This window comes from Talpa europaea (genome assembly GCF_964194135.1).
Source record: "Talpa europaea genome assembly, chromosome: 10".
In the NCBI taxonomy this organism is placed as follows: Eukaryota; Metazoa; Chordata; class Mammalia; order Eulipotyphla; family Talpidae; genus Talpa; species Talpa europaea.
Window position 1 is genome coordinate 79,238,715 of NC_140077.1, and position 27,424 is coordinate 79,266,138.

The window sequence follows — 27,424 nt, forward strand, 5'->3', positions numbered from 1 at the left end:
CTTGGCTAGAATCAGATGTCCTGTTTATAGACTGTAACAGTTCTCCTTTAATACACCATGCTTTTGATTTGAGGAAAAGATATGGTGACTACATATGTGGGTTAAATAATTTTTGGAAATAGAGTTACCACTGGTCGTTCTGAGGATATTCTGCCAAAAAGAAGTGCGAAAAAAGAAGCTTCTCCTATTTTGTGTTCTCAGTTTATAATTCAAATTCTTCTGTGAGAGAGAAAGTAGTGTAGATTAGTTTACATATTTCAGTTTGTTCAACTCTGATCTGGGGTTAGATTTACCAAGTATGAATGTAGCTGCTGGGACCCCACCCTGAGAATAAGCAGCAACCCCCAGGAAAAAGGGAATTGTGACCTTGACTGTCACTCCCTTTGTGGACTTAATGTTTATTTTTAATTTTGAAAGGAAAATATTTTTAAGTCCAAATGGGAAAAATACCAACTTAATTTCAAAATTCATCATTATTTAAAAATGATTTGTTGCCATGAAAACTCCTTCTTCAATTGTAATTATATTAGGTTATGTCTTTGTCTTATTACGGAACAGTGAGTACTTAATTTATGCTGATTCAAACTGGATCAGAAAAGAGAGGGCTTGTAGTCTCAAACAGGCATCAGAGAAATTAGTGTAAAATCAAACAGGCACCATAAAATTAGTGTAAATGGCAGTGGACGAGAGAATGTAAGTAGAGAAAGTAAATTATGGGCAGTTTAGAGAAGATACTGCTGGAAGAGAATGATCTGGATTAGCTGCTTTCCAGGTAGGTATCTATACATCATCTTTCCTTCTGATGCTATTTCAGGATAACTCTGGCAATTTTTCCTTTAGACTAAATAATGTCTGATTTTTTCAAAGACCAGTTGATTAGAAAACATTGCTCTACCTATACTAAAAGGGAGACATATAACTGGATGGAGGAGGAAAGCTAGAGCTTTCTAATTTTCCTTGGAGCTGAATTCTAAATACTTATTTTTAAATTTCCAGCTTTTATATAGTTAGAATCTTGAGGCTTCCCAATCTTTAGTAGACTAGATTTGTATTATCTCTGAAAAGGCCTCTCTTGTCCAAGTAAGTCCCCAAAACTAATAAGGATCATGGTAGCACTCTCACTGTAGAGTCTTTTATAATACTTGGTAGTAGATAGAGGGGAAAAAAAGAAAGTAACAAAAGAATACAAGCATCTTATTTTGAGGGTCTTCTGGAGTTCTGTCATGCCTTCCGGGTAGAGTGTTGCTAGGTCGATGTGCACAGGATTTTGAGAAGAGCTGTTATTTGGTGTTTATATATTTTGGAGTTATTGATTGATTGGTAAATTAGGTTCTTGGGGGTACACTTAAGATTATTTCCCAAGAGATTATTGTGCATTTGGAAGTTTGAAGTCATTATATAAAGGAATAGGGTTATGGTAGGTAGTACATTGATCCAGTCACTTGGAGACAGGGCAGATGACTGAATCCTGCTATGCTATGGGAGAGGTTTCAGGTGTATTGATATGCTACCTATAACTGGTTGCAAGAGAAGTCATGTCTCTTATTGCTCCCTCTTGGAACAACTGGAATGTGTTTGGGGATGTAGTTGGGAATGGAATGTGGTTGGGGATGGACAAGGACCAAGAGCAGCGGATTATTCCCTGTTACAAAAAAAAAAAAAAAAAAAAAAAAAGACAGTAATTTGAGTGGCAGCAGGCTTTTGAATGTGAAATTAGGCAATCTTGGGTGATTCTCAAAAGAGGTGGCAACAGATTTTGATGTCTTACATGAATGCTAGTATTGAGTAACTAATTTTGAAATAACCCTCAAAGAGATATTCAAAGGAATGGAGACTTGGGTGTGTTTCACAGTAGTTACAAAAGAGAGGAAGCTATTTTCAGAATGAGTTCTACAGTAGTCAGTAGAGTAAAATATTGAGAATCAGTAGAGCCTTATAACTAATGGACAGCCCTTCCAGTATAACAGGAAGGAAATAGAGGCATTTGGAGAGAAAAAATAAAGTAACAAACATCTCTAATCATTTCAGAGATAATTTATGACATATATAGAATTTATCATTTCAATTGAAAATATAAGAATATGACAAGTTATTTAATCATTTTAAGTCTCAAAATGAGTAGATTAGATTAGGTGGTACTTTTGGTTCTCTCTAATTCAGAAATTTTGCAATTCACACTCATTATAAATTTTAATTTGTAACTCATGAACTCTAGAGAGGGTTGTTTTACAGTTATGCATTTGTGTGGTTCTTATTTCATGTCTCATATTCTTTTGTGAGAGAATTCTTTAAAATTTTTCTTCTTTCAAATTAAAAAAAATTATTGAAGTAACATTGCTTTACAACAATTTAGGGGAATAAGTACTTATATCCTCAGATACATGTCATCACACCACACCATACCCCTCATCAAAGCAACTATAGTCCTTTACCATAAACCATTGTGCCTCTTCTACCTTTTGTAATTCACCTCTACCCTCCATGCCATTCTAATAGCTTCAATTCTGCAGTCATATTTTTAAGGGTTTGTTTTGTATTTGTTTTATCAGTTCCTTTGATTAGTTTCTCTACATCCTTCATCTGACATCATCCCCCTTAGTTCCAGCCATATTGTCACAATGGCAAGAGTTCATTTTTTTTTATAGCTGAGTAGTATTCCATCCAAGAAGACATGTTACCATGTCTTCTTAATCCACTGCTTTATCATTAGGCATATAGATTGTTTCCATACTTGGCTGTTATTCATAGTGCTGCAATGAAAATAGGATTGCACGTATCCTCTCAAATTAGTGATTTTGTATTACTTGGATAGATGTCTAGGAGTAGAATTGCTGGATCCTATATATATTGTTAATATCTTAAAAAACCTCCATACTGTTTTCCATAGGGCCTGAAACAGTCTACATGCCCACCAATAGAGTACAAGGCTTCCTTTTTTTCCAAACCCTGGCCAACATTTGTTGTTTTGTTGTTTTGATGTGGGTCATTCTCATGGGAGTGAGGTGGTCTGCATTGTTTCTTGATTTGCTTTTCCCCAATGATAAGTGTTGAACATTTTTTTCATGTGTCTGTTGGCCATCTCTATTTGTTCTTTGGAGACATGTCTATTTAGGTCTTCTGTACATTATTTGATTAGGTTATTTGTTTTCTTTTTGCTGAGTTGTTTGAGTTCTTTGTAGATTGTGGATATTAGCCCCTTGTTAGATATATGATGTACAAATATTTTCTTCCATTCAGTAGACTTTTGTTTTAGTGACATTTTCTTTCACTAATCAGAAGCCTTTTAGCCTGATGTAGTCCCATGATTTATTTTTGTTTTTGTTTCCATTGGAGTCAAATCTTCAAAGAAACCCCCGAAACCTTGGACTATTTTACTTATGTTTTTCTTCCATGGATTTTATGGTTTTTGGCTTGTGGTAAAGTCTTTAATTCATTTTGAGTTAACTCCATTGCTCCACTATTTTTTGGTAAATATTGCTTTGACAACTCAGAATTTTTTGTGTTTCCATATAAATTTCATTAATGTTGGCTCTTTTTCTTTGAAGAATTCCATTGAAACTTTGATGGGGTTGCATTGAATCTATATATTACTTTGGGTAAGATGGACATTTAAACATTGTTAATTCTTCCAATCCATGGGTATGGAATATCTTTCCATTTTATTGGTGTTCTTCTGTTTCTTTTAACAATTGTCATATAATTTGCAGTTTAAAAATGTCATATAGTTTTCATTGAATAGGTCTTTCACTTCCTATGTTGGTTTATTCCTAGGTATTTAATACTTTTTTGATGGTATGGAAAATGAGGTTGTTTCTTTGATTTCTTTCTCTTCTATTTCATTATTTGTATATAGTGGTGCAATAGACATGCAATTTCATTTTATAGTCTGCAGCTTTACTATACTTATTTATTGTTTTTAATTTTTTTTTTAGTTGACTCTTTTGGGTTTTCTGTGTATATTATCCTGTCATCTGTATGTAATGATAGGTTTACTTCTTTTTAAAATTGGATTACTTTTTTATCATTCTCTTGCCTAATTGCTCTAGCTAGTATTTTCAGTACTATGTAGAACAGTAGTGGAGAGAGTGGACATCTTGTGGTGTACCTGATCTTAGAGAAAAAACTTTCTGTTTCTCAACATTGAGTATGATGCTAGCCATAGGTTTGGCATATATGGCCTTTATTATGTTGAGGTATGTTCCTTCTTGTTCCGTTTTTGTGGGGTTTTTATCATAAATACATGTTGGACCTTATGAATACTTTTTCTACATCTATTGATATGGTCATATGATTTTTGTCTTTTCTTTTGTTAGTATGGTCAATTATTATACATTTTACTTATTTTGTGACCTAACATGTAATCTATACTAATAAATGTTCCATGTGCTCTTGAGAAGAATGTGTACTCAGCTTTTTGAAGTATAGTGCCTTATGCCTGTCTCGTGGACTCATCTGGTCTAGTTCTCATTTAAGGCTATTGTTTTCTTGTGGATTTTCTGTCTGGCTGGTCTGTTCATTGATATAAGTGGAGTGCTAATGTCCTCTGCCATTGTGGTGTTGTGATGAATATGTTTTTAGGTTTATTAATAGTTGTCTTACATATTTTGGTGCTCCTTCACTTAGTGCATATATATTGATGAGTGTTATAACTTCTTGATGTTTTGATCCTTTAATCATTATTTAATTGCCATCCCATTTTAAACTGGAAGTTTATTTTTTCTTATGCTTTCTTTTGGTCCTATTTGCTTTTAGGGTTGTTTTTCAACCATTTATGTTTAACATATGTTTGTCTTTGGAGCTCAGATGGGTCTCCTGGAGACAACAGAAAGTTGTGTTTTGTTTTCTGATCCACCATTTATACTATGCTTTTTGGCTGGCAAGTCAGTCCATTTCATTTAGAGTGATTATATGGATATATGGGTATTTTCTCTACCATTTTGTGTTTAGTTTTTCCAGTTCTACTTGGATTTCTTTGTTTTGATTTAGATAGGAGTAATCCTTTTAACATTTCTTGTATGGAAGGTCTAGTGTTTACTGACTCCTTCAGCCTTTGTCTGGGAAGGGCTTTATTCTTCCTCGCATCTGAAAGAGGCTTGCAGGATATAGTTTTCTTAGTTGTCAGTTTCTGTCTTTGAGTATTTTGAATACATCATTCCAATCTCAAGTAGCAATTGGCCAACACTGTCTAAACTGAATTCTATCTTTTATGATTTTATGAGCTCATTTCAGTCTAAGGAGCTTGTTAGGAATTAAAAAAAATATATTATAGGTCTAAATTTGTTTTTTATCTTGTTTGTGTTTTCAACTCCAGTGTAAACACTGTTTTTCTTCATCTAATTTTATAAAAATAAGCTGCTGTGCATATCAGTGGGTTTAAGAAATACTAGGCACAATGTGGTAGAAATGTAGCCACTCTTTTTACTAACTACTTGGATTTTAGCTCACCTGGCCAAAAATGACCAGTTATATTAATAGTGGAAGAACACATTTAAAACTATGAAGAAGCATTATACAAGTGCCAAATGTTAGCTATAATATATGTTTTATTCTTCCTTACAATAAAGAATTTTGTCACCATTGTGTCATTGTATTTTTTTCTGTGACCTTCCTTCACCTTTCATATTTCTTCCGTTTTTCTTCTCCCTTTCTTCTTCATTTATTCACAGAATGATTTCTTTTTTGGCATTAAGTTTTTTAATCTTTGAAAAGCTGGATTATTGATATATTTTATCCTAACTCCTGGCCAACATTAAATTCTTTTTTTTTTAAAAAGATTTATTTATTTATGCAAACAAGAGCTGGGGTACAGGCCAGAGGTGTGGGGGGTGAGAGGATCCACCAGAGACAGAGTGGGGAACAGAATAGGCAGATCGACTAAAGTACACTGCTGAGGGGAGCAGTGGGCGAGTTAGGAGAGGTCTGCTGCACCATGTGTGTTGCTCCCTGGCTGGCCATGAATTGAACTTGTGCTGCAGTGGCTGCAGAAGAAAGTTAAAGAAAGTGACTATGATAGAAATGCTTTGAAATGAGTATATTTTATTTTAAAGTATTATTTTCAAAGTTAAGATACTCTATAATGTCTCTTTTATGCTAATTTTAATAATCTAATTTTGAATATAAGTGTACGTATTATATATGTATCTTTATATCATATCTGTGTCGTATATTTACACACTTATTGATGGAAATTTGGAAGATAAGAAAACACAAATGTCAGTTATTATAAATCACTCAAAATGCCATATTCTAGAAAATGTTATTGTGTTAACATTTTTAGGTGTTTATGTTATATCTTTAATATACATGTGATACAGATTTTTAAGAATTTTGGTCAATTGGTTATTCATTTGCTGTGACATAATTTATAAATAAAAAAGATATGTAATGGAAGACATATTACAACCACTCAATCTTGAGTTTGTACTAGTCTATTAATTTTTAAATTATGACATATTTTATATAGTCAAAATTCACTTTCTTAGAATTGTACTTTTTCTGTTTATCGATGCTGTTCTTTTTAATTTTGTTACCTTTTTGCTCACTTTTTTTCTACAGAAGTTGTAATGAAGTTTCTTATATCCTGCCTGTCATTATCTGTGTACTCTGAGTCTTCAATTGAAATGTTTTCCTTTGCCAATGTTATATTTCCACATGACTTTGAAAAAAGTCAGCATATACTTCTAGAAGCTAGAAATCTGCAATATGTAAGAATTGATTCCTACTACCACCCACCCTGAAATAAATTTATTTCTTTTGTTAAGTTTCTATTAAGTTGGTTGCTAATAATAATTTACTGAAGTTGTTAGACTAATCATCGTTATAATCATTTTGAAAAGCACATTTATATTTCTCCTGAAGTTTGGGAAATCAATTTATTTTGCTCAGTAGGCTATCTAATAGTAATAGTTTATTCTTTATATGGATGCTTCTCATCAGTTAAGATTGCACCCCATCTTTCATTAATTGTTGTCATTTGTAGTCTTTGAATGCTTCCAATAATTCTACAACTTCTTCTCTTAAAGTTATTAATGCAGTACTTTAAGAAAATTTTGAAAAGTTATATATATTTTTATTACCAACGACACAAAGATATCCATTTCTGTTTTTTTTTTTAGACTTCAGTATGAGCTTAATTTAAATGTGGTTGTACTTATATATAGCACAATTTTTAATAATTTTCAGTTTTGTTTGCTGCTATGTATGAGAGATGTACGGTTATATATATATTAAAAATCAGAGTCCTCACATTGTTAGTATTCATGAACTCTTTCATAACTTCAGATGCTTAGGATAGTTCTTTTTTTATTACTATGATGTGATAAAATATAAATTTGCTTAATAGTTTTTTAATTATGCTTTGGGTCATGTGCCATTATTCCATTTATAAATTTTAATCAGGTGTATATGCTTTGTAGTTTATTATTCTTACTTTGTTCAACATTAAAAGGCTTGTAGAGTAAATAAATACAAAATGTGAAAAGTTATGAATTTTCTTCTGACTTCTGCATTTTGAATAGTTCCTTCAGTGATAAATACAGTAGTAAAATTTCTGATCTGAAACATCTGATATAAAAATTGCAAATAAAAAACTCTATTGTAATTTTTTCAATGTGTCCTTTAGTTAGGCAGATTTTTAAATTCAGGAGGTTAGAATGTCATAAATAAGCCTGTGTATTATTTTAAGAGAGTGTATAGAGGAAGGGGTTGTATGTTGGTAAAATACATTTACTGACCCATGTGTGAATTGGTGACCAAGATTGTTAAAGCATTGGGTTCTAAAAGTTTTTCTCTTATCTTTATGTTTAACAATGGAAAGTTTTACCGTATGGTCAAAAAACATCTTCATCAGGTTCTCAACGGGATACCTTAGTTAATTTTCAGCTGAGTGCTTGACAGGATTTTCTCTTCTGCTAACTGGTTGGATGTGAGTCTAGACACTGAGAGGCCAGGCTTTCGTGGGGCTTCACAATATTGTTATTGTGCATGTTGAGTAGGAGCAGTTTCCTCTGATGTAGGAGCTCTGTGCCCAAACCTTGAAGACAAAGACATAGCTTTTGTTCTCAAGTAAAGGGGCTAATCCGACTGCTACACACTGTGAAAAACCTTTTATGAGAGAGGAAAAAAACTTTCCTGGAAGGTGAAGGGTTAGCAGTTTAACCTCTGACCCTAAAATAAAAAGCCAGTAAGGGGGAAAAGTGTTGGGTGGGGTGTAATAGAAGAATTAGAGGAGAAACATTCATACAGATCTATATACTGTGTTTGTAAAAAAAAAAAAAGGCAAGCAGACTGTCAGAGATGGATAATTTAGTTCTAATAACACATAATATTTCCAATGTGTCTTTTGACTATTATTTCTTAAACACAGCTGTGTAGCTTCTTTGTTTGAAGGTTGAATCTTGTGGTCCATTTATGTGGACCATAAATGCAGGAAGTAAGAGAAGTATGCTTTTTTCCCCCTGAGTTAAGAAGCTCCATTACAGATTCTACCAAGTTCTGAATATTTGTTTCCTCTTGCTTTAAGACCCCCCCCCAACTTTCGTATTTAATATGAGTATGTATCTTTACAGAAATAGAGAAAATGTTTATCTCTAACACATTTTAAGACTTCCTTCCATTTGATTTGTGGCATTTTTGGTACCTATTGTGTATATACACATATCTTTGGATGGTCAGTGTTATACAACTGTAGGGCAGAGATGTAATTTTAATGTAAAAAATTCTGAGACTTCTGTCTCCCAGCATTAATAATACTGGGAATGTAGTTACAATCCGTTTAAAACTGATAGAAGTTAACTTGTTAACTAATCATTGTTACCTTCCATCTGAATTTGTCCCAAATTCAGATATCATAAGATATAGTAAGGTCTTGTATATTTGCGCTCTTGTTTGTTTTTCCTAATGCATGTAAATTATTCCTGAAAATAACCATATGTGAGTATAGGTAAACAGCTGCTTATATTATTTGGGATAATTCTAAAACATAGACTGACATGGTGTTACCTTTGAACTAAGTTAAAACTCTTCTGTTCTTCCTGAAGCTATCCTGAAACATTTCACTTTTATACCAACAGAAAATGAAAAGAATTGTGTGTTGGGTGGGGGTGAGGAAAAGAGAGGAAGAGAGTGTGCTGTGCTGACTAGACAGTGATAATGAAATACAGGAGAAGAGAGAAAGATCGAAAGTAGAATTTTTGAGTCAGTGGAGGGAAATAAAAGATAAACATAAAATGGAAGTTAGGTAATAATGGGTGGCAGACTATAGTGTGGTGCTCTAAATTTTGAACTTACAAATATCAATAGTTGAAGACCATAAATATAAAAACTTGATAGGAATTACTGTTGTTTAAGACAAAAGTATAGATGTTAAAAACAAGGTAACTAGACTTGTTAAGACCCTGGATGAGGGAAGGTATATTTATGTAAAAAGGAAGAAATAATTAATATCATTTTGGCTAATGAATTATCTTAATTCACCATGGCCCCATTTCTTCATTTTTCTCTCTTACCTTGCAATAATGAATACTAATGATATTTAGTACTGTTATAAGGCTTCTTGTGTATTAGGCACTCTTCTAAGCTATGAGTATATCTCCAGTGGTCCTAACAACATCACACAAGTTGGGTAGTATTGTCACTGCTTTCCCAAGGCATAGAGTGTTAGTATCTTGAGGGAAAAAAAAATGGCTTTACAGAAGGATTGGAGCAGTAGTTCTCAGCCCAAGCTGCACTTCATAATTACCTGGGGAGTCCGAAAAAATTGCAGGCATCTATCATAGTCTGAGATTGTGTTTAGGGGTTACATTCTTAAAAAAGATATTGCTCAGGTAATTATAATTGGTTGAAAGGATTGAGAACCATTACATGTATATAGACTAAATAATTTGTAATTTCAGGAAACAGTTTTTGATTTTAAATTTTAAGGTATATATGGGATGACCCATTTTCCTTTCGGCATTTCAACGAGAGAGAAGAGTTAAATTCATTTATGAGAGATTTTGTTAGACATTGGCAAAAACTTTCAATCATTAGATTTATGGGACACTTTAGGAAGGAAGTTGGGAGATTGAAGCAGTCCCTGTGTACATGTAAAATACAAGTAGATATACTTATTTTAGTGGAATATAAAGGAGCCTGATGTTCAGGCAGAGGAGACAAGGCCTCTTGAGAGCCCTAAAGCCTTTAATCTACAATTTGTGGTTATTTTCACCTGTAATAAATAACCACATCTTCCTTACACATTGCCTGACAAGTTATCCTTGTCAGGTTGTGTTTCTTTAGTCTACTTAGAAGTAGAATTCAGTACAATTGGCCCTGAAACTAGACCATTGTTTCCTATTTGAAATATACAGCAAAACATTTTTAATATAATTCCCAATAACTTGATAATTGTGTTTTAAGGAAAATGAGTGAAAATTACTGTAGGACTTAATTATTTGCAAGCAAGTTCAGACTAATAGCTTTCTGCCCTTTCCAGGAAATGTTTTACATTGCCAATACCAGTGTTGCGTTTACCAATCATAATATTGACCTCAGAGGTTAATTATATATATCAATTACTAATTCAAGGAAATTCTGGTTACCTTCAGGGAAGACTTTAGAACTAAAATAATGAAATTCAGTTAGAAACAATGAAGTAGCTACTCAAATCTTTCTTTCATTTGTTCTTTCCTAGTAGATCAAGAAAGACCGATAAACTTACCTGTTATTCTTAAGAACTAAAATGGAATATTTTGTTTATGTCTATTTTGCTTATCATTGTCAAACCTTTTCATTAATAGTTTTATTATTTTTTTCTGTGCACTTTTTAAAGGTGTTATCCAGAAGTCCTCTGACTTATCTATCTTGGAGTTACACATGACATAACAAATACTCAGACTCAGTGTTGTCAGCCTGATAAACTGTATCTGAATATCTTACAGGTCTTTTTTCTTTTTTTGGACTATTTACAGTGTCTTCTATTTCTATGGATTCCCCAGAGGTACCTTATAGGAGTTGAGGAGTTCCTTATCATCTTCATCTACTTTGCTTCCTGCCTTCATTCTCTAGATCTTTTTTCAAATGCTCCACCTGATCATGACACAAATTGTTGCCAGCAATGAAACTTCATGTCACCTAAGTCCATTGTGGAAAGTGCACTTTGGACTGCTGATTTCACTATTCCTGCTCTTGATTCTTGTACTGCCATTCCTGTTCTGCTTGTTCCCCCTTACCTGTCTGATCACATCTTGCTTCTGTGTTTTTATTTAATTCATATGAACATATAATTTTTCAGGTTTTAGTCATTTTCAAAGATATATTGTATTTCAAAGCAATGTAATGATGTATCAATTTTTACATTTCACACTTTCCTTTTGGGGAATTATCCTTTTTTCCTGATGTACTACTGTTAGACATTCCTTTAACAGAGGTCTGTTTTTGGTAAATATCTTGGTTTATTCTTTTTAGAAATACCTTTATTTTGCCCACATCATGTACAAATGATTCTCAAACACATTCTTTTCCAAAAGTGGAATATATTACACCACTTTCTTGCTTCTATTACTGCTAGGGAGAAGTCTGCTATATGTGTGCAATCACATATGTACACTCATATGGCACTGCCTTTAAAAAAAGTCAGTTTATATTTTGAATCCTTATTCTTTAACAGTTTTAAATATCTTCATTATATATGTTGCTTCAGATAACTTTAATACCTTAAATCTCTTGTGGTGGGGGTTTGGGGGGATTCTAATTCATTTGGTTCTCTCTGATAGCTTTTAGATTTTCAGTAGTAATTTTGAATTGCAAACTCATGTTTGGCAATTCCTGGGTTGAGTGTTTCTCCTTCTAAAGGGCAAATGTCTTTGCCTTTGTCAAGTGCCTGAAGATGTCCTCTCTCTGGGATCACAGAATTCCTTCCTAGACTCTGGAGAGACAAACGTAAATAAGATGATAAGTCATTGGATTTGCAGTAACTCTCATAGTGAATTTGAGTCTTAAGTTACATTTCTTTTTTATTTAATTTCATTCTAACTTGAAAACAAAAAAGATGTATGGTTTAAGTTGATTTTTTAATATTTTGTAGTTGTGTTTTTCATTTTAAAATTAGTTTTTAAACATTTTTAGTAGTATTCTTAATATAGGTCACCAGATTTTCATTTTACTGACTTGAGTCATTTTTATTGTTAGTACATTCTATTCATCAACTTTGCCTTATTCCCATACTATTAAACTGTGTCTGCTATATCCCAAAGTGCTGGAGTCTACTGTACTTTAAACTATGTATCAAAAAAAGAGAAGCTTGATCCAGTTTACCCTTCTGCTTGCTATTATTTTTGGTGTAAATGAAAATTATTTTAAATGTTGTAAATAAAATGAAACTACTTAATGAGTTTAAATTTATTTTTCATCCTGATGTTTCATATTAATGTATTTCTAGAAAATCTGTTCAGTTCAGAGCTAAATATATTGAGTACTGTAAATATAAATATGTCTTTTTATTGAATCACATACTTGTAGGAAGAATATAGAAAAAAACAAGTCTCAAATGCTAGCCTGAAAGCTGACTTAAAGCATGGTGTCGTGGCCATGCTCTTCTCTTTAAGGGAATCATAATACAAGCTATTGCTTTATGAGATGATGAACATCTCAGCTGACTAAAACGTATTCAAGTTTTGTATGAAAGATCATCTTTCTATAAGCAACCTATTAACTTTTTCCCCCTGTGTCTTATGAAAACTTTTGTGTTGGCTTTTAATGATTGGTATCTGAAAAACGTCAAAACATTGATTCTCAGTTGTAAGTTCCTTGTCATAGATTAATCAAGATTGAACATCTGTGGTACAGCATTTCTTTCCCTTTTTTTTTTTTTTTTTGGTTGGTTTTTTTAAAACTCTCATGAAGGGCCCTTGGGACAGATGGCCCCTCACTGTTGATGGTTCGATTACCATGATCACCCACAGCTTCAGAGGAGTGCGAAGAAAAGAAATTGCTTTCTTTGTCAAGGTGTTTTCATTTCAATTCTCACCCATTAGCCCTGTTTGGTTAAGTTTGGAATTACTCTATCAGGTGATTGATGAAGGTTTTCATTTTATTATTATAGGTCTTGTTTAAAAGAGATGGAAGAAACAAAACGATAGAGCTGACCTGGAATAGATTATATTTTAAACTTCTTTAAAGTTCCATTTTCATTATGTTAGCTAGAATTGGCTTACGTATGAGCAAAAAGAGCTTCATCATTTGAAATGTGATATAAATTGTAGATTTTTCTGGAAAGAGCTACTGAGAAAGGCTAGTGTTGCCCATTAAATTGCTCCTATGGCTTGAGTTTCAATAGCACCAAAGATTTTTACGGTTGTAATTGTTTGATTTAGCCAGATAATTCTTCAGAGTGAAGATAATCATAAAGGAATCATTATATGGTTTTGCACTACTGCTTATATACATTTTTAAGAGGGTGAATTGTCAAATTTCCAAAATTTTATGCTTTTAATTTTAAATATGTAGCAATAAGTAGAAGCATGATCTACCATTTTTGCAACTAGTTATAAAATAAAACATCTTGAAATAATATTTTCATTTCCTTATGTAAATCAAACTAAAATGATTAAGTGAATAATTATTTTAATTCTAGAAAGAGAGGGTATTGATTTTTGTCTACTAGTAATTAATCTTTTTCTAAGTTTCTTCTCATCTGCATTTCCAAATATTTTTCAGGGCAACTCTGTAGGGTATAGGCTATTATCTTATTTAAAAAAAATAAGTTTTGTTTGCCAAAAATATCTACTTGTACATAATAAGGAAAATTTCTAAACTTGTGAATATACCTTCAAGTACTATCTACAGTAAAGTCAAAGATAAAGTCAAGCCAAACGGAGCCTATTTGCAGTATGTCTTTATACATAGCAGCATATTTAAGAAATGATGTCAGACTTGAAGTCAAGATTACCTGGACTGTGGTCTTGGCTTTAGTAGTTATTAGCTCCTGATACAGGATGCAATGTAACTTACTGAGCATGGGTAGTGAAAAGAATCTTTAAGGTCTTCTGTTCAGAAAAATATGGTTGTATCCATACAAAGAGCCTTTTTTTTAAATTGCAAAATAAAAAATAATCAGACCTTAAATTAGTTAATTATATTCATAGGTATTGGCATTTAACCTCTCTGTTGCTCAAATTACATTAACTTTCAATTCTATTAAAGATAACATTGTAAAAAAGCATAACAAAAAATATTTCCCCACAGATAACTTGGATGGACAGATACAAAAGGCCTCTATCTAAGTTGGATAGGGACTACCATTGTGTATCTATATGACATGTAGAGATAGAGGGGTTTATAGAGAACATGTTTTTTTTAATGTATAGATCGCTCTAGTTCCCTAACACTGCTCCTTAAATCCTATAGTTCCACACACTTAATTTTGAAATAAAAGGATTTTCATTGGGACATAGAGGCAGACTTATAGTAGTAATAGTAGTTATTAGCACAGAAAAGGTTTTAAAAACATTTTGGTAACATTTTTCTTAAAGTTACCTCTTACTGTAATTATTATGATTGATATTTTTTCCTAGCCCTAGATGAGATATATCTGTTGTCAAATAAAATATGTATGAAATAAAGGGAATTCTGCCATATTTTAAAGACTAAATTTAGTCAACAAATATTAAATTCTTTAGCTTGCTAATCATTGTGAGAAAAACAAGGTCTGTGTTACTAGTTGTCTCAGAGTGTGGTCCTTAGGTGCCTCGTATCAGTTTCCCATGTGAACTTGTTAGAAATGCAGTTTCTCAGATACTTTTGACCTTTTGACACAGAAGTTCTGTGAATGGGACCCAGTGATCTTTGTTTTAACAATCTCTGTAGGAAGTTTTGTTGTCCACTGAAGTTTGAGAATCATTGAACTAGACCTTTAAGATGCTGCTAATGTTCTGTATTATCACCTATGTTTTAACTTTGGAATAATTTTGCAAATAGCTGATAATGTCTTATTAAGATTAACTGTAGTCTGAACTTAATACTTTCTGACAGTGAATTTGCTTTTACTTTCAGTGTTGCTAGTCATCTTGAAGTTTGTATTGGTATCCAGTCTGTGACATCTTTTTTTTTTTTGGTATATCAGTAGATTTTTGTAATTCCCTTGCCATAATGAGTATCTTTCCACCAGTATTTTGATGGGATGAATGCCAGGGAAAAATGGCAGGACATATGTTTTCTGGATCTCTGACTTCACCAAGATCATCTGTGACCCTAAATGAGGGAATGATTTGTTTCCTTACATTCTATTTTTGCTGTTAGTCTAAATACAAAATTACAATAATTAATGGATGCAAAGTATTTTGGCAGATGTAGTGAAAATTATAACTTTAGGGTTGTGATATAACATATAGCAGATAAGATACACCAGCTTCCAATTCACCCTCAAAGATATACAATTAGATTGTTATCCACAAACAAAAACATTTCTAGGAGAGCACTGGAGTCTACTTAAGAAACTTGAGCAACTTGTTGTAACAAAAACCAAAAGAATACCTGCACTGGAAAGGAAGAGCAGCTTCATTTTCCTTCATTATCCTATTCCCCAAGCTGGCATTGCTTAATGCCAAGAATTTCTCTTCACTGGAGAGTTACCCTCACAGGGAAAGGAAGAGTGGTGAGAGAGTAGCTTCACTTTGCCTTTTGGAGTTGCTGCTTCAGTTTCACCCCATCCAGAGATTAAAAAAAAAGAAAAAAGCTGAGACCTACAAGGAAGAAAAGTGGATCACCAGCATTAGCCACCAGCAGAAGCAACTGCTTCTCTGCCATCTCAGACCTGTGGATATCACTGGCTTTCAATCCATGGATAATTCCTGTATGCTGATGCCACCTGCCCAAGACCCTCTCGCTCTTGCAGTGTCCTCCTCCTTCCTCTCTTCCTCCACCTCCCCTCATCCCCCCAAGCTTGGGAATTTGCACTGGCAGCCAGTCTAGGCCTCTGTAGCCAAATGAATGTAAGACTCCAGCCTAGACCACCCCAAGGTTGACTGCAAACTGCTGTGGAAGTGCTTGAGACTAGTTCCTTCAACTGTGCACTTGTCTGACCCCAGCCAAATTCCATCACTATACATTATACGCACTTGGGAGGACAGCCATGAGAGAGTATGCTGAAAATCAGGGTCCTCACAGCTGCTTGTGGACCTGGAATTTACCGTTATGCTCACATGCACTTAGCACCCTGTATGCCCCTGGCCCAGTTCCCATCCCCATCTATGAGCTCACGGTAAAGTATAACAACCATGGTCATCATGCTGACAGCCTGCCATTATCAGTGACCGCTACTGCTGCTTGTCCTGGTTCACAGCTGCTGGACCTGGAGGCACTGTTAAGGATCCTCACAGCTCTTGCAGCCTTAGTGAACCACACATAATACTTGCCAAGGTCCAAGCAGTTGTAAAGATGGTGGACCCCAATGACCTGAGCCGGTGAAACATCATATTCCTTTCAGATTTAGCACTGCCATTTGTTCATGTACTCGCTGTCCCGAACCATTAGACCTAGGGTTACAGCATGCCCCATCATGCCCTTACTTGCAGATGAAAATCTTCCCTTACTGAAGTTAGTTTATAACACCTGGAGGAAGAGAACTACTGCAACTGTGCAAATACCTATGCAAGGCTTAGGGATCTTGACAAATTAAGGAAATATGACTGCAGTGAAAAAACAGAATAAACATCTAGTAAACTGGCCCTAAAGAAGTGGAGATGCAGGACTTGCCTGACAAATAATTCAAATTAATCAAATTATTGAAAGAGCTATCAGAAAGGACAGATACCATAAATACAGTTTTCTGAAGTCCACATGAAATGTTCTCCAGGATAGACTATATGTTGTTATGTCTAAAATTAAATCAAGGAACGTAAAAGGATTGAAGTTATACCAAGTATCTTTTGTAATCACAGTGACATGAAACTAGAAATCAATAACAGGAGGAAAACCAGAAAATTCATGAATTTGTCCAAATTAGACATTAGACAATTTAACAGTCAATGGGTAAAAAATTAAGTCAGAAGGGAGATAAAAAATATATTGAAATAAATAAGTGGAAATAAAATACGTACTTATGGAATACAGCAAAAGCAGTGCTAAAGGGTACATTTTTAGTGATAAATAACTACATTAAGAAAAAACAACCTAAAATCTGTCTCTCAAGGAACTAAATGAACAAATTAAACCCAGAATTAGCAGAAGGAAGGAGATAACAAAGATCATAGCATAAATAAATGAAATCTATAAGCACCAGAAAAGTACAAAAGAAAACCAAGAGCTTTTATTTTTTTTATTTGAGCAGGTAAACAAAATTGGCAGACCTTTCATCAGACTTACTAAGGAAAAAAAAAAGAGACAATTCAAGTTATAAATGAAAAGGGGACAACCAGAAAAACACAAAGAATCAAATGAATACTGTGAATAATTATAGACCAACAAATTGTTTAACCTAGAAGAAATGGATAAATTTTTAGAAGCATACAAGTTGCTGTGTATATAACATGAAAAAATGGAAAATCTGAGCAGACAAATAATAAATAAGGACATGGAATTAGGAATAAAAACTTGCCATTGAATCAGGAATCAAAAGCCTGTCAACAAAGAAAAACCTAGAACTAGATGGTACCCTGGGTGAATTCTACCAAACATTTGAGTAATCAAGGTGACTTCATGCTATCCTTTTCAAAAAAATGAAAAGGAGGGAACACTTCCAAACTCATATTACAAGGCTAGAATTATCCTGATACCAGTCAGATAGGATATTGAAAGAACATCCTATGCTGTCTGTAGCTATAGAAATTCTTAACAAAATACTAAAAAATGGAGTTTAGCAGCACATTAAAAGGGTCATATACCATGATCAAGTAGGATTTATCTCTGTGATAAAAGAATGGTTCAGCATATGCAAATCAGTACATGTGCTACAGCACATGAATACAATGAAAGGCAAAAGTCATATTATCCCAATATATCAGAAAAAGTATTTGATTACGTTCAATATCTTTTCATGATTAAAGCTCTAAACAAATTACATATAGAAAAATACACCGCAACACAATATAAAGGCTAAATATTACATTAATGTAGCTAATATTGTACTCAATGGTGAAAGTTTGAGAGGTTTCCCTCTAAGATTGGGAATAAGACAAGGTTGCCCACTTTCACCACTCTTATTCAGTATAGCATTAGAAGTCCTAGCCAGAACAATTAGGTAAGAAAAATAAATAGGAAAGAAGGGAAATCATCTGTTTGCTGATAACATAATCTTGTATATAGAAAATCATGAAGATCGTACCAAAATAAAAACTTAGTACTAATAAATATAAAATTTCGGGATTAACATACCAAAGTCTTTGCATTTTTATACACTATGTGAATAACAAAACAATCCATTTATAATAACATCAAAAAATACCTTGGAATAAATTTAACCAAGAAAGTAAAAGATATTCTCTGAAAACTGTAAGAATGAAGAAGACACAAGTAAATGGAAAGATATTCTATGTGCATCAACAACTCAATGCCATCTATAGATTCAATAGAATATCAGAATTCCAATGGCATTTTCACAGAAACATTAAAAAAAATCCTAAAATTCATATGGAATCACAATGACCCTGAAAAACCAAAGCAATATGGGGAGGGGGGAATGAATCTGGAGGGATTATATGGCCAGATTTCAAGGTATATTACAAATTCTGGTAATCAAAATGGTACAGTACTCCAATAAAAACAGAAAAAGAGAAGAATGGAACAGAATCTAGAAACTAGAAATATTTGACAAAGGAATCAAGTATATAACAATAGGGAAAGGACAATTTCTTCAATAAATGTTGCTGGAAATACTGGATATCCACATGCAAATGAATGAAATTGGACCCCTGTTTTACAAAAATGAATAGTTAACTCACAAAATTAACTTTGAAATGGGTTAAATACTTAAATATAAAACTAGAAACCATAGAACCTGTGTGCAAAAACATTTGGAAAAGCTCCTTGACATCAGTTTTGACCGTGATTTTTTTCGTACAACAACAAAACTCTATAACAAAGGCAAAAATCAACAACAAAAAATCAAAGAAGCAACTGAGCAACAAAAGAATGAAAAGAAAACAAATGCAATGAGGATGTGGAGAAAATGAACCCTGGTTCACTGTTGATGACAATTGAAATTGGCACAGCTACTATGGTAAATAGTATGTAAGTTTCTATCTAAAGAGAATGAAATTGCTATCTCAAAGAGATAACTCCATTCCATTGTTCATTGCAGTATTTTTCACAGTAGTTCAAATATGGAAACAATTAAAATATCCACTTACGGATAAAAGAAAATGTGGTGTATCTTTGCCTTGAAATATTATTTAGCTATAGTAAAGGATAACTTACCATTTGCAGTAACATGGATGGACCTTTAGGGCAGTATGCTATGTGAAATAAGTCAGACAAAGACAAATACTCTCTCATCTGACTCAGAGGTTGAATCCTAAAACATTGAACTCAAAGAAACGGGGTAAAATGGTGGTTGCCAGATGCTGAGAGGTGGGGATGGGGAAGGGAAGTGAAGATATGTTTGTTAGGGGTACTATCTTTCAGTTACAAAATAAATAAGTTCCAGGTATCTACTTTACTTCTTGCTGGCTGTAGGGAACAATACTATATTGTATACTTGAAAGTTGCTTTCAGAGTAGGACTTCAATGTCCCCACCATGACAACAGCAACAACAAATTAATAATTATATGAGGTAAAGGATGGGTTAGCTAACATCATTGTGGTAAACACTTCATAATACATGTTTATCAAATCACCACATTATAACTTTAAACTTATATAATGATATATGTAAATTTTATCAGTAAAGGAGGAAAATTATATTTTCAACTGTAGTTATCTAATTTTTTGCTTTTCAGTCATTTTCTCATAATGATTTTCTCATAGTAGCACTGTAGAAACTGTTATTTATATAATTTATATGGTACCTGTAAGTAAATAGGTCAGATTATTCCAGTTCATCTTAAGAGAGAAGGAGAGGAGGAGCAAGAACAGAAGATAGGGAGGATGAAGGGAAATTGATTTTCTATTTTTTAATTCCTGCCTCTGATCACAGGCTGAAAGCATAACTATAAGTCATGAACTTCAACGTTCTAACTTCATAACTGCAAATGTTTCCATTTATTTTACCTTATTTCTGAATCTGTTTTCAGATACATGTAGTAAATTTTCTACTGAAAACATACTGTTTTAAAATGCATTTGTATGCTTTAGTATAATATTTAATAGATTATACAGAAAAAAACTACTTTCCTTTTTATTACTTTTAAATTAGCAGTTTCTATCTATAACCACTCTTTTGTTTAAATTCTCTTTCCGTCATACATGATTGACAGAAACCTCAACCTTGACTGAATCTACCAATTATCTTTTGCTCCCAGGCTGTAGAATGATGATGGGGAAATACCACATTGTTGCCATTAAACACTTGGTTGAATACCTACCAAACTGAGTACTCAATGGTGCCTGAAATAGTTATTTCACACCTCCTCTTTAAGCCTCCAGCGACCCTTCTCTTAGTGAAGTGCTTCGCACCTACTACACAGAAAATAATTAGCAAGTTTTACACAAAATTCATGTCTTTGCCCCACGATTTCTACAATTTACTTGGATTTATACCTTTTCTTCTGTTTTCTTTTTTTCTGTGACATTGGGAAGATATGTTCCAGTCTTTGTCCAAGGCTCACCTCACTAGATAAGGATTCATCTTCCTGCCTTCTCAAGAATGTTATATCCCTTCTTTTCTGTCTCTCTGCTGGCTCTTTATATATGCTCAAGTCTGCATCAGTCTGAAAGAATAAAACAGAGTTTAATCACTTTTTCCTCCTACCTTTACTTTCTTCTTCCTGTACAGTCTGCTTTAAATAAGTGCCTTCATAAAAAATACATACTACCTTTTTCTTCATACTCACTCCATAATCTTAAATCTGCCGCCTTTTTCTCATTCTGTGGAAGCTCATTTTACTGTGGCTTGACTATGCTTAACATAGTAGACACTCCTTAGTCATTACCTTGCTTAATGTTTTGAAGCATTTGTTTGAGAATTAGATATACTCTCCTCTCTTGACTGTCATAATAGGATATACATTCTAAAATGCAGTTTTTCTACATTTCTGATCTTTCTCATTTGTTTTATGTCAACATCTTCTTTAATGGATTTCCTCAGATATCTAGGATACATTTTAAACTCGGTAGTCTGGCCCCTATCTCTCCACTTTTACCCCTTGACATTCTCTACCCTACTCTATAATCTAAATACATTAGTTTTTTTTTGTTTGTTTGTTTTTGTTTTTAAAGCATATTTTGCTTTCTTTTAACCTCAAAGACTTCATACATATCTAGAATATAATCTAGAATATTACCCCCTACCTACTTTATAGTACAAGACATCCTTTGCTTGTCTAACTTAACTGTTGGGTTACTTGTAGTTTTCTTCCAAAGTGTTTCAGCAACTGTCTAAATTAAATTAGATTTCGTTATGTTGTCCTATAGTATCTTATCTTTTTAGCATGACACTCATAGACTATTGCACAATATTTGTAGAGACCTTGTTTTGCTTAGTTCATCATTATATTTTTATAAGTGAAAGGATAAAAATTATACATTTTCTTTAATGATTCTTGCTCATTTATATTCAAGAGATATTACCATTCCTTCATTAGCAATATGTTTTAAAGTTGTCAGACCAATGAATTTTCAAGTTGAGTTCAAGTGTTGCTACAGCATTCCTTGTTTAAAACAATACTTTGTGTATAAACTATATAACTCTTTCACATTTTTCTCCATTCCTGCTTTAGAACATTGTAGATAGAGACTTTTCCAGTTTCTTTAGCACTGCATAGATTTTTTTTAAAGATTTATTTTATTTTATTTTATTTTATTTATACAAGCACTGGGCGCAGCCAGAAGTGCGGGAGGGTGAGAGAATTCACCAGAGCCAGAGCGGGGAGCAGAAGCACTGCATAGATTTTTGATTGAAATTAGTTGAACTTAATTAAATGAGAGAAATTAATTGTTAATAGAAATTTAAAATAGCTAATTCTTTAAATCTCAATTTAGAAAGTTCTACATTAACTATCTCTATGACTAAGTCAAACTCTTAGTTTGAACTGATTCCTCACTTACAAAATTCTGATTCCAGAACATGTGGAATCAAGCATTGAAAGCTGTAATAAAGAAAAATATTTTCTAATATTATATATTCTACCTTTTGAAAAGTATGTGATTTGTACTATTTTACATCTCTAACAAAAGATGTTTGTGAATTCCATCGAATTAAGTAAATATTACTTTTTTTTAAATAATAAATTTTATTTTTATATTCCCCCATACAACTGCACATGCCCCATTCTGACCCCAACCCCTCCCCTCCCGGCCCCCACCCCCCAAAAAGTGTCTCTGGTTCATAGTTTTTTGTTGATTTTGATTTTCACTTTCTTATAGTTATTCATTTTCCTGATCCCTTATTTAAGTTTTCTAGATTCCTGCTATGAGTGAGACCATCCGGTGTTTTTCTTTTTCTTTTTGGCTTATTTCGCTTCATTCTTCAAAGAAATAGAATAATTATTGATGAAATTCATATGGAATCACAAAAAACCCTGAATAGCCAAAGCTCTACTGAAAAAAAAAGAAGGAAATGGAGGCATCACACTCCCAGACTTCAAACTATACTACAAAGCCATAATCATCAAAACTGCATGGTATTGGAACAAGAACAGACATACAGAACAATGGAATCGAATAGAAAATCCAGAAATAAACCCACAGATTTATGGTCAACTAATCTTTGACAAAGGAGCAAAGACTATGCATTGGAGTAAAGAAAGTTTGTTCAATAAATGGTGCTGGGAAAACTGGGTTGCTACATGCAAAAGAATGAAGCTTGACTACTACCTCACACCATACACAAAAATCAACTCAAAATGGATTAAAGAACTAGACATAAGACCTGAAACCATAAAACACATAGAAGGAAATATAGGTGAAACACTACGTGATTTGCATATCAAAGTAAATATTACTTTTTGAAAATTAGAACAGTTCCCTGGATATTTTTTATGGTCTAGCTAAATTACGCTTGTATCTTGGGTTATTTTCATTTTTGTTTAAAGTTAAGGGTCAGAAAATGTGAAAGTTCTGATTGCAAAAAAAATAAAATATTACTAAATTTATTTCCCCCATTTTTTTTAAAAAAGGTTTAATCATGAATTTGGAATACTTGTGATGGTGATGTACAAATAACACTTTAAAATATTTACCTTCCAGATTTACTGATTGAATAAAAACAAGCATATATTTCTTACACTGTAAATTCTCTAATAGAAATAAGAGATTAATTATATGTAAAAATTGACTTATGTATTCTTTTTTCATATGTTTATTTTGTTTTAGATTATTGGTAGTAAAGGTTGTTTTTAAATTATGATATGGTGTCTTCTTGGAATTACTAGTAGACTTTGGATAGAAGAGAAACACAGTATATGCCCTCAGTATATAAACGCAGTGTTAATGAGTCCTGAATACCCATATAATCTGCATAAAATGACTTAACATTTCCAGATCAGATTTGATATTTGGAAAGTAACTAATCCTTAGGGGACAGGAAATTCAGTCTTTATAGAAATAGGTTATTTTTTTTTCCAGAGTCCTTTTCTTTTTTTCCTTTTCAGTATTTGTAGAAAGTTGCTACAAAAATGTGTCAGATGTGGTATAAATCTAACAAGATAGGCAGTAACTAAGTTAATCCATTTCAAAATATGGATGCACATATTATATTAAAGTTTTGGATGTTGAAGTGTAAAATTCATTTAATGAAAAGAAAAGAAATAGAATATTTTCCATGAGGTGATTAAACCATGTTAGTTTGTCTATTTGTTCATCCTCTGTGTAAGATCAGATAGTACTGGGAGAGAGGGGGAAGGCACAGTGGAGTGTGGGATGAGGACAAATGATGTAGCAAAACATACTTAGGTAAATCCTTCAAGCAACTTGGGCAAACCCTTAGGTCTGTACTACAAGATAAGTGTCTTTGTTTTAAGATATAGGTGTAAGAATTTTGTCACAAATAATTTCTCAAATAGTAACTATAAAATTGAGGTTTTTAAAAGGAGTATTTTGAAATTCACATTGAAATTATTTAATTCCATTATTTAAAAGAAAAAATTACATTTCTGCTTGATAATTTTTTTAAATGGCCATTAATTACTGTAAAAGTTTATCAAGATAAACTGTTGTTTAGTATTTCATGAAGATTTCATCAGACATTTCTGCTCTATAATATTCACATTTTAATAGCTGCCCTTTTGGTAAAACTGTTGCATAAACACACATGCTTCTCTAAATATTTTCCACAGAAAATTAATATCTGAGTATTTTGCATGTCACATTCATTTTAGAAATGTGTGCATTTTGTTTTACATGAGGATACATTTATTTTAAAATGTATACATTTCATTTTATATGAGGGCATAATTAAATTTTACTTTCATAAATTTGTAATGCATAGTTATATATGATATTTTAAATGATTTCTTATTTCTTATTTGTATTTATACAGAATTTTTCAATAAAGTGTAGAAAGCATGTTTTCTTTTAAAGTTAAAATAGTTAACAAAATTATTTTGAACTTAATAAGTAATGTAGTAGGGACCTCCCTGGTGTTGCAAGGGGTTAAGCACAGCATTATGAAGCTATCAGCAGCCTCTTCAGCATGAGTTTGATCCCCAGCCAGCGAGGTGACCCACATGGTACAGCAGACCTCTCCTGATTTGCCTGCTGCTTCCCTCAGCAGTGTGTTTCTGTCAGTCTGCCTGTTCTGTTCCCCACTCTACCTCTGATGAATCCTCTTACCACCCCTGCACCTCTGGCCTGTACCCAAGTTCTTGTATGCACAAATAAATAAAATCTTAAAAAAAAAGTAAGACAGCAGTAGGGACCAGCTCATGCTAAAAATATTGCTAGGATTTTTGAATTCTGGTATCAGAAACTTGAAATTATGCATCCTTGAACTTATTCATTAAAAATAATATGGAATATTGGAAATAACAGACTGGAACTATAGTTTTTCACTAGTATTAAGTGATAATATTTGACTCACCAAGCCCTTTCATTTGAAGTATAATTCACATTCTGCCATGTTGTGCTATATGTTACTGATACTATCTTGGGGTTTCAAAGACTTTATCAGAAGTATGTTTCTCATTGTACATTATTATTTTAAAGTATCTTTGCAGTATTAGGAAGTTTGTTTTCACAGAAATGAAAAATAAGTGCATGACCAATATATTAGTGCTTATTGAAAGAACTTTTTAATATTATACTAAGTGGAAGAGAAATAGTGTGAGAAATGATGAAAATGAAAATCCATTATGAATAATTATAAAACAGCATTGATTTTTATATGTGAATAACTGTATGTAACATGTTAGAAATTTCTTTAAAATTTCCTGAAAACATAAGTTGTAATTAAGTAAACTTACTACCTTATATCTAGCAGTTTATCAGTTATTTTAAAAAGTGCTTTATTGAGTTGCAAATGTAGAATTTCAAACTGAACTCTGAGATAAAGCAATCTTAATTACTTTATTAATAAATTTTTAATTGGGATTTTAATTAAAAATTTAAGGTGATTTATTTTGGTCTAGTTCTTGAGGGCTATAATATATTTGATTATATATTTTCCACATTTATATTTTTCTTTCCAAATTAAAATATGTTAAATATAGCTAAATCTGAAAATTCATGTATTTCAGAGTCTCAAAAACTAAAGTATATAAATAAAACACAATTGTTAAGAGTACTGATTTTTAATAACCTGATCAAGTTATTCATTTTAGTTATTCCAGCTCTTAAAGTCATTAAAACTCTTAAAAGATGAGAACATTTAATTTCATCAACTATAAATATTTTTTTAATTTTATATTTATATTCCCCATACAATTGCAACCCCCTTATTTTGACCCCAGTCCCTCCTTTCCCCACCCCCCCCCATAGTGTGTCTCTGGTTCATCAACTATAAATATTTAAAGAAAAAATTAAATTATAAAATAAAAGTAGCTTTGATAGTATTGAGTATTTTAATCAGTCTGTTGCTTTATGTTTATTTGTTTTTGACACTGTTTAATGCTGAATGTCGATTATTTACAGATCCAGAGGTACTGTGGAAATTTCCAGAGGACTTTGGAGACCAGGTTGGATTCACATAATTTTAAAAGCATTTAAAAATTGGAATCTTCTGATTATTACTATTACTTCCGCTGCTATTACTACACATGAATTACTGTAGCTATTTTTTCTTGAACAACTGAAAAAAAAAAAGTGTGCTTTAAATGTTACCAAGTAAATATGTTTCATCATATTTTTATACCTTTTTATCTATGCAATATGTGTTTGGAAACATTTAAAAATTTTCCTGTCCAAAAGTACTTGATAATGCTAAACCTTCTACTATTTCTGTGTTCTTAAAAGTAAGTTGTAATTGTTTTAAATAAGTTATCAGTTCTTTCTTTGTTACAATAGCATTTGAATTACATAAATTAATTGTATTGATTTTATTTAAGATATTCTATAGCTTTATTTTTATTTATTTTTAAAGATTTATTTTATTTATTTATACACAGAAGGACTGGGGTACAGGCCAGAGGTGCGAGAGGTGAGAGGATTCACCAGAGACAGAGTGGGGAGCTGATCTACTGAACAGGCAGATCTACTGAAATACATTGCTGAGGGCAGCTGTGGGTGAAACAGGAGAGGTCTGCTGGGCCATATGTGGGTTAACTCCTGGCAGGGCATTGAAATCATGTTACAGTGGCTGGACATAGTTTGATAATATTGAGACTTTAACTCCTGCACCACAAGGGAGGCCCTATAGCTTTGTTTTTAAAAGAGGATATGAAATGAGAAGTTTTGGAATGAATTTACTCCATTTATTTATTAAACTGTATATAATTTTTTACAGTTAGGTAGATCCACTATAGTAAATATTCTGTATTTACTTATGTAAATATTTACTGTGATCAAAATGATGAATTATTTTGACATGCCATTTATTGGAAAAATCTTTAAAATTTATATTTTTATCAATTTGTGTGAATTATACATGATTAGCAGTATATTTTGAATTTTGATAGAAAAAGTACTCTTTCTGGAAACTTAATATGTAGACTTCTTTTTTTTTGTTGTTTGCAAAGAAATAGGAGAAAACCATTTTGTTTCCTCAATATGAAATTACTAAGGCTTAACCAGAATTTGAACTCACAGATATAATTCTCATATTTTACAAAATTGAAAGGTGATAAAAGTATTCCTTTAAAGCAGTGAATTCATATTTAAGTATACAGAAGTGATTTTTGACTTATATGGTAGAACAATTTT

General features: G+C 32.5%; 1 protein-coding gene across 1 annotated transcript in view; it reads left to right on the plus strand.

The window, feature by feature from the left end:
• The window catches only part of DENND1B (DENN domain containing 1B), a gene marked incomplete at both ends in the record, with an annotated part of 177,148 nt that overhangs the window by 23,415 nt on the left and 126,309 nt on the right, over window positions 1–27,424 (plus strand). Inside the window, one exon of the mRNA XM_084246072.1 lies at window positions 26,198–26,241. Coding sequence (XP_084102198.1) covers window positions 26,198–26,241 — 44 coding nt within the window. The remainder of the gene's footprint in view (window positions 1–26,197; window positions 26,242–27,424) is intronic.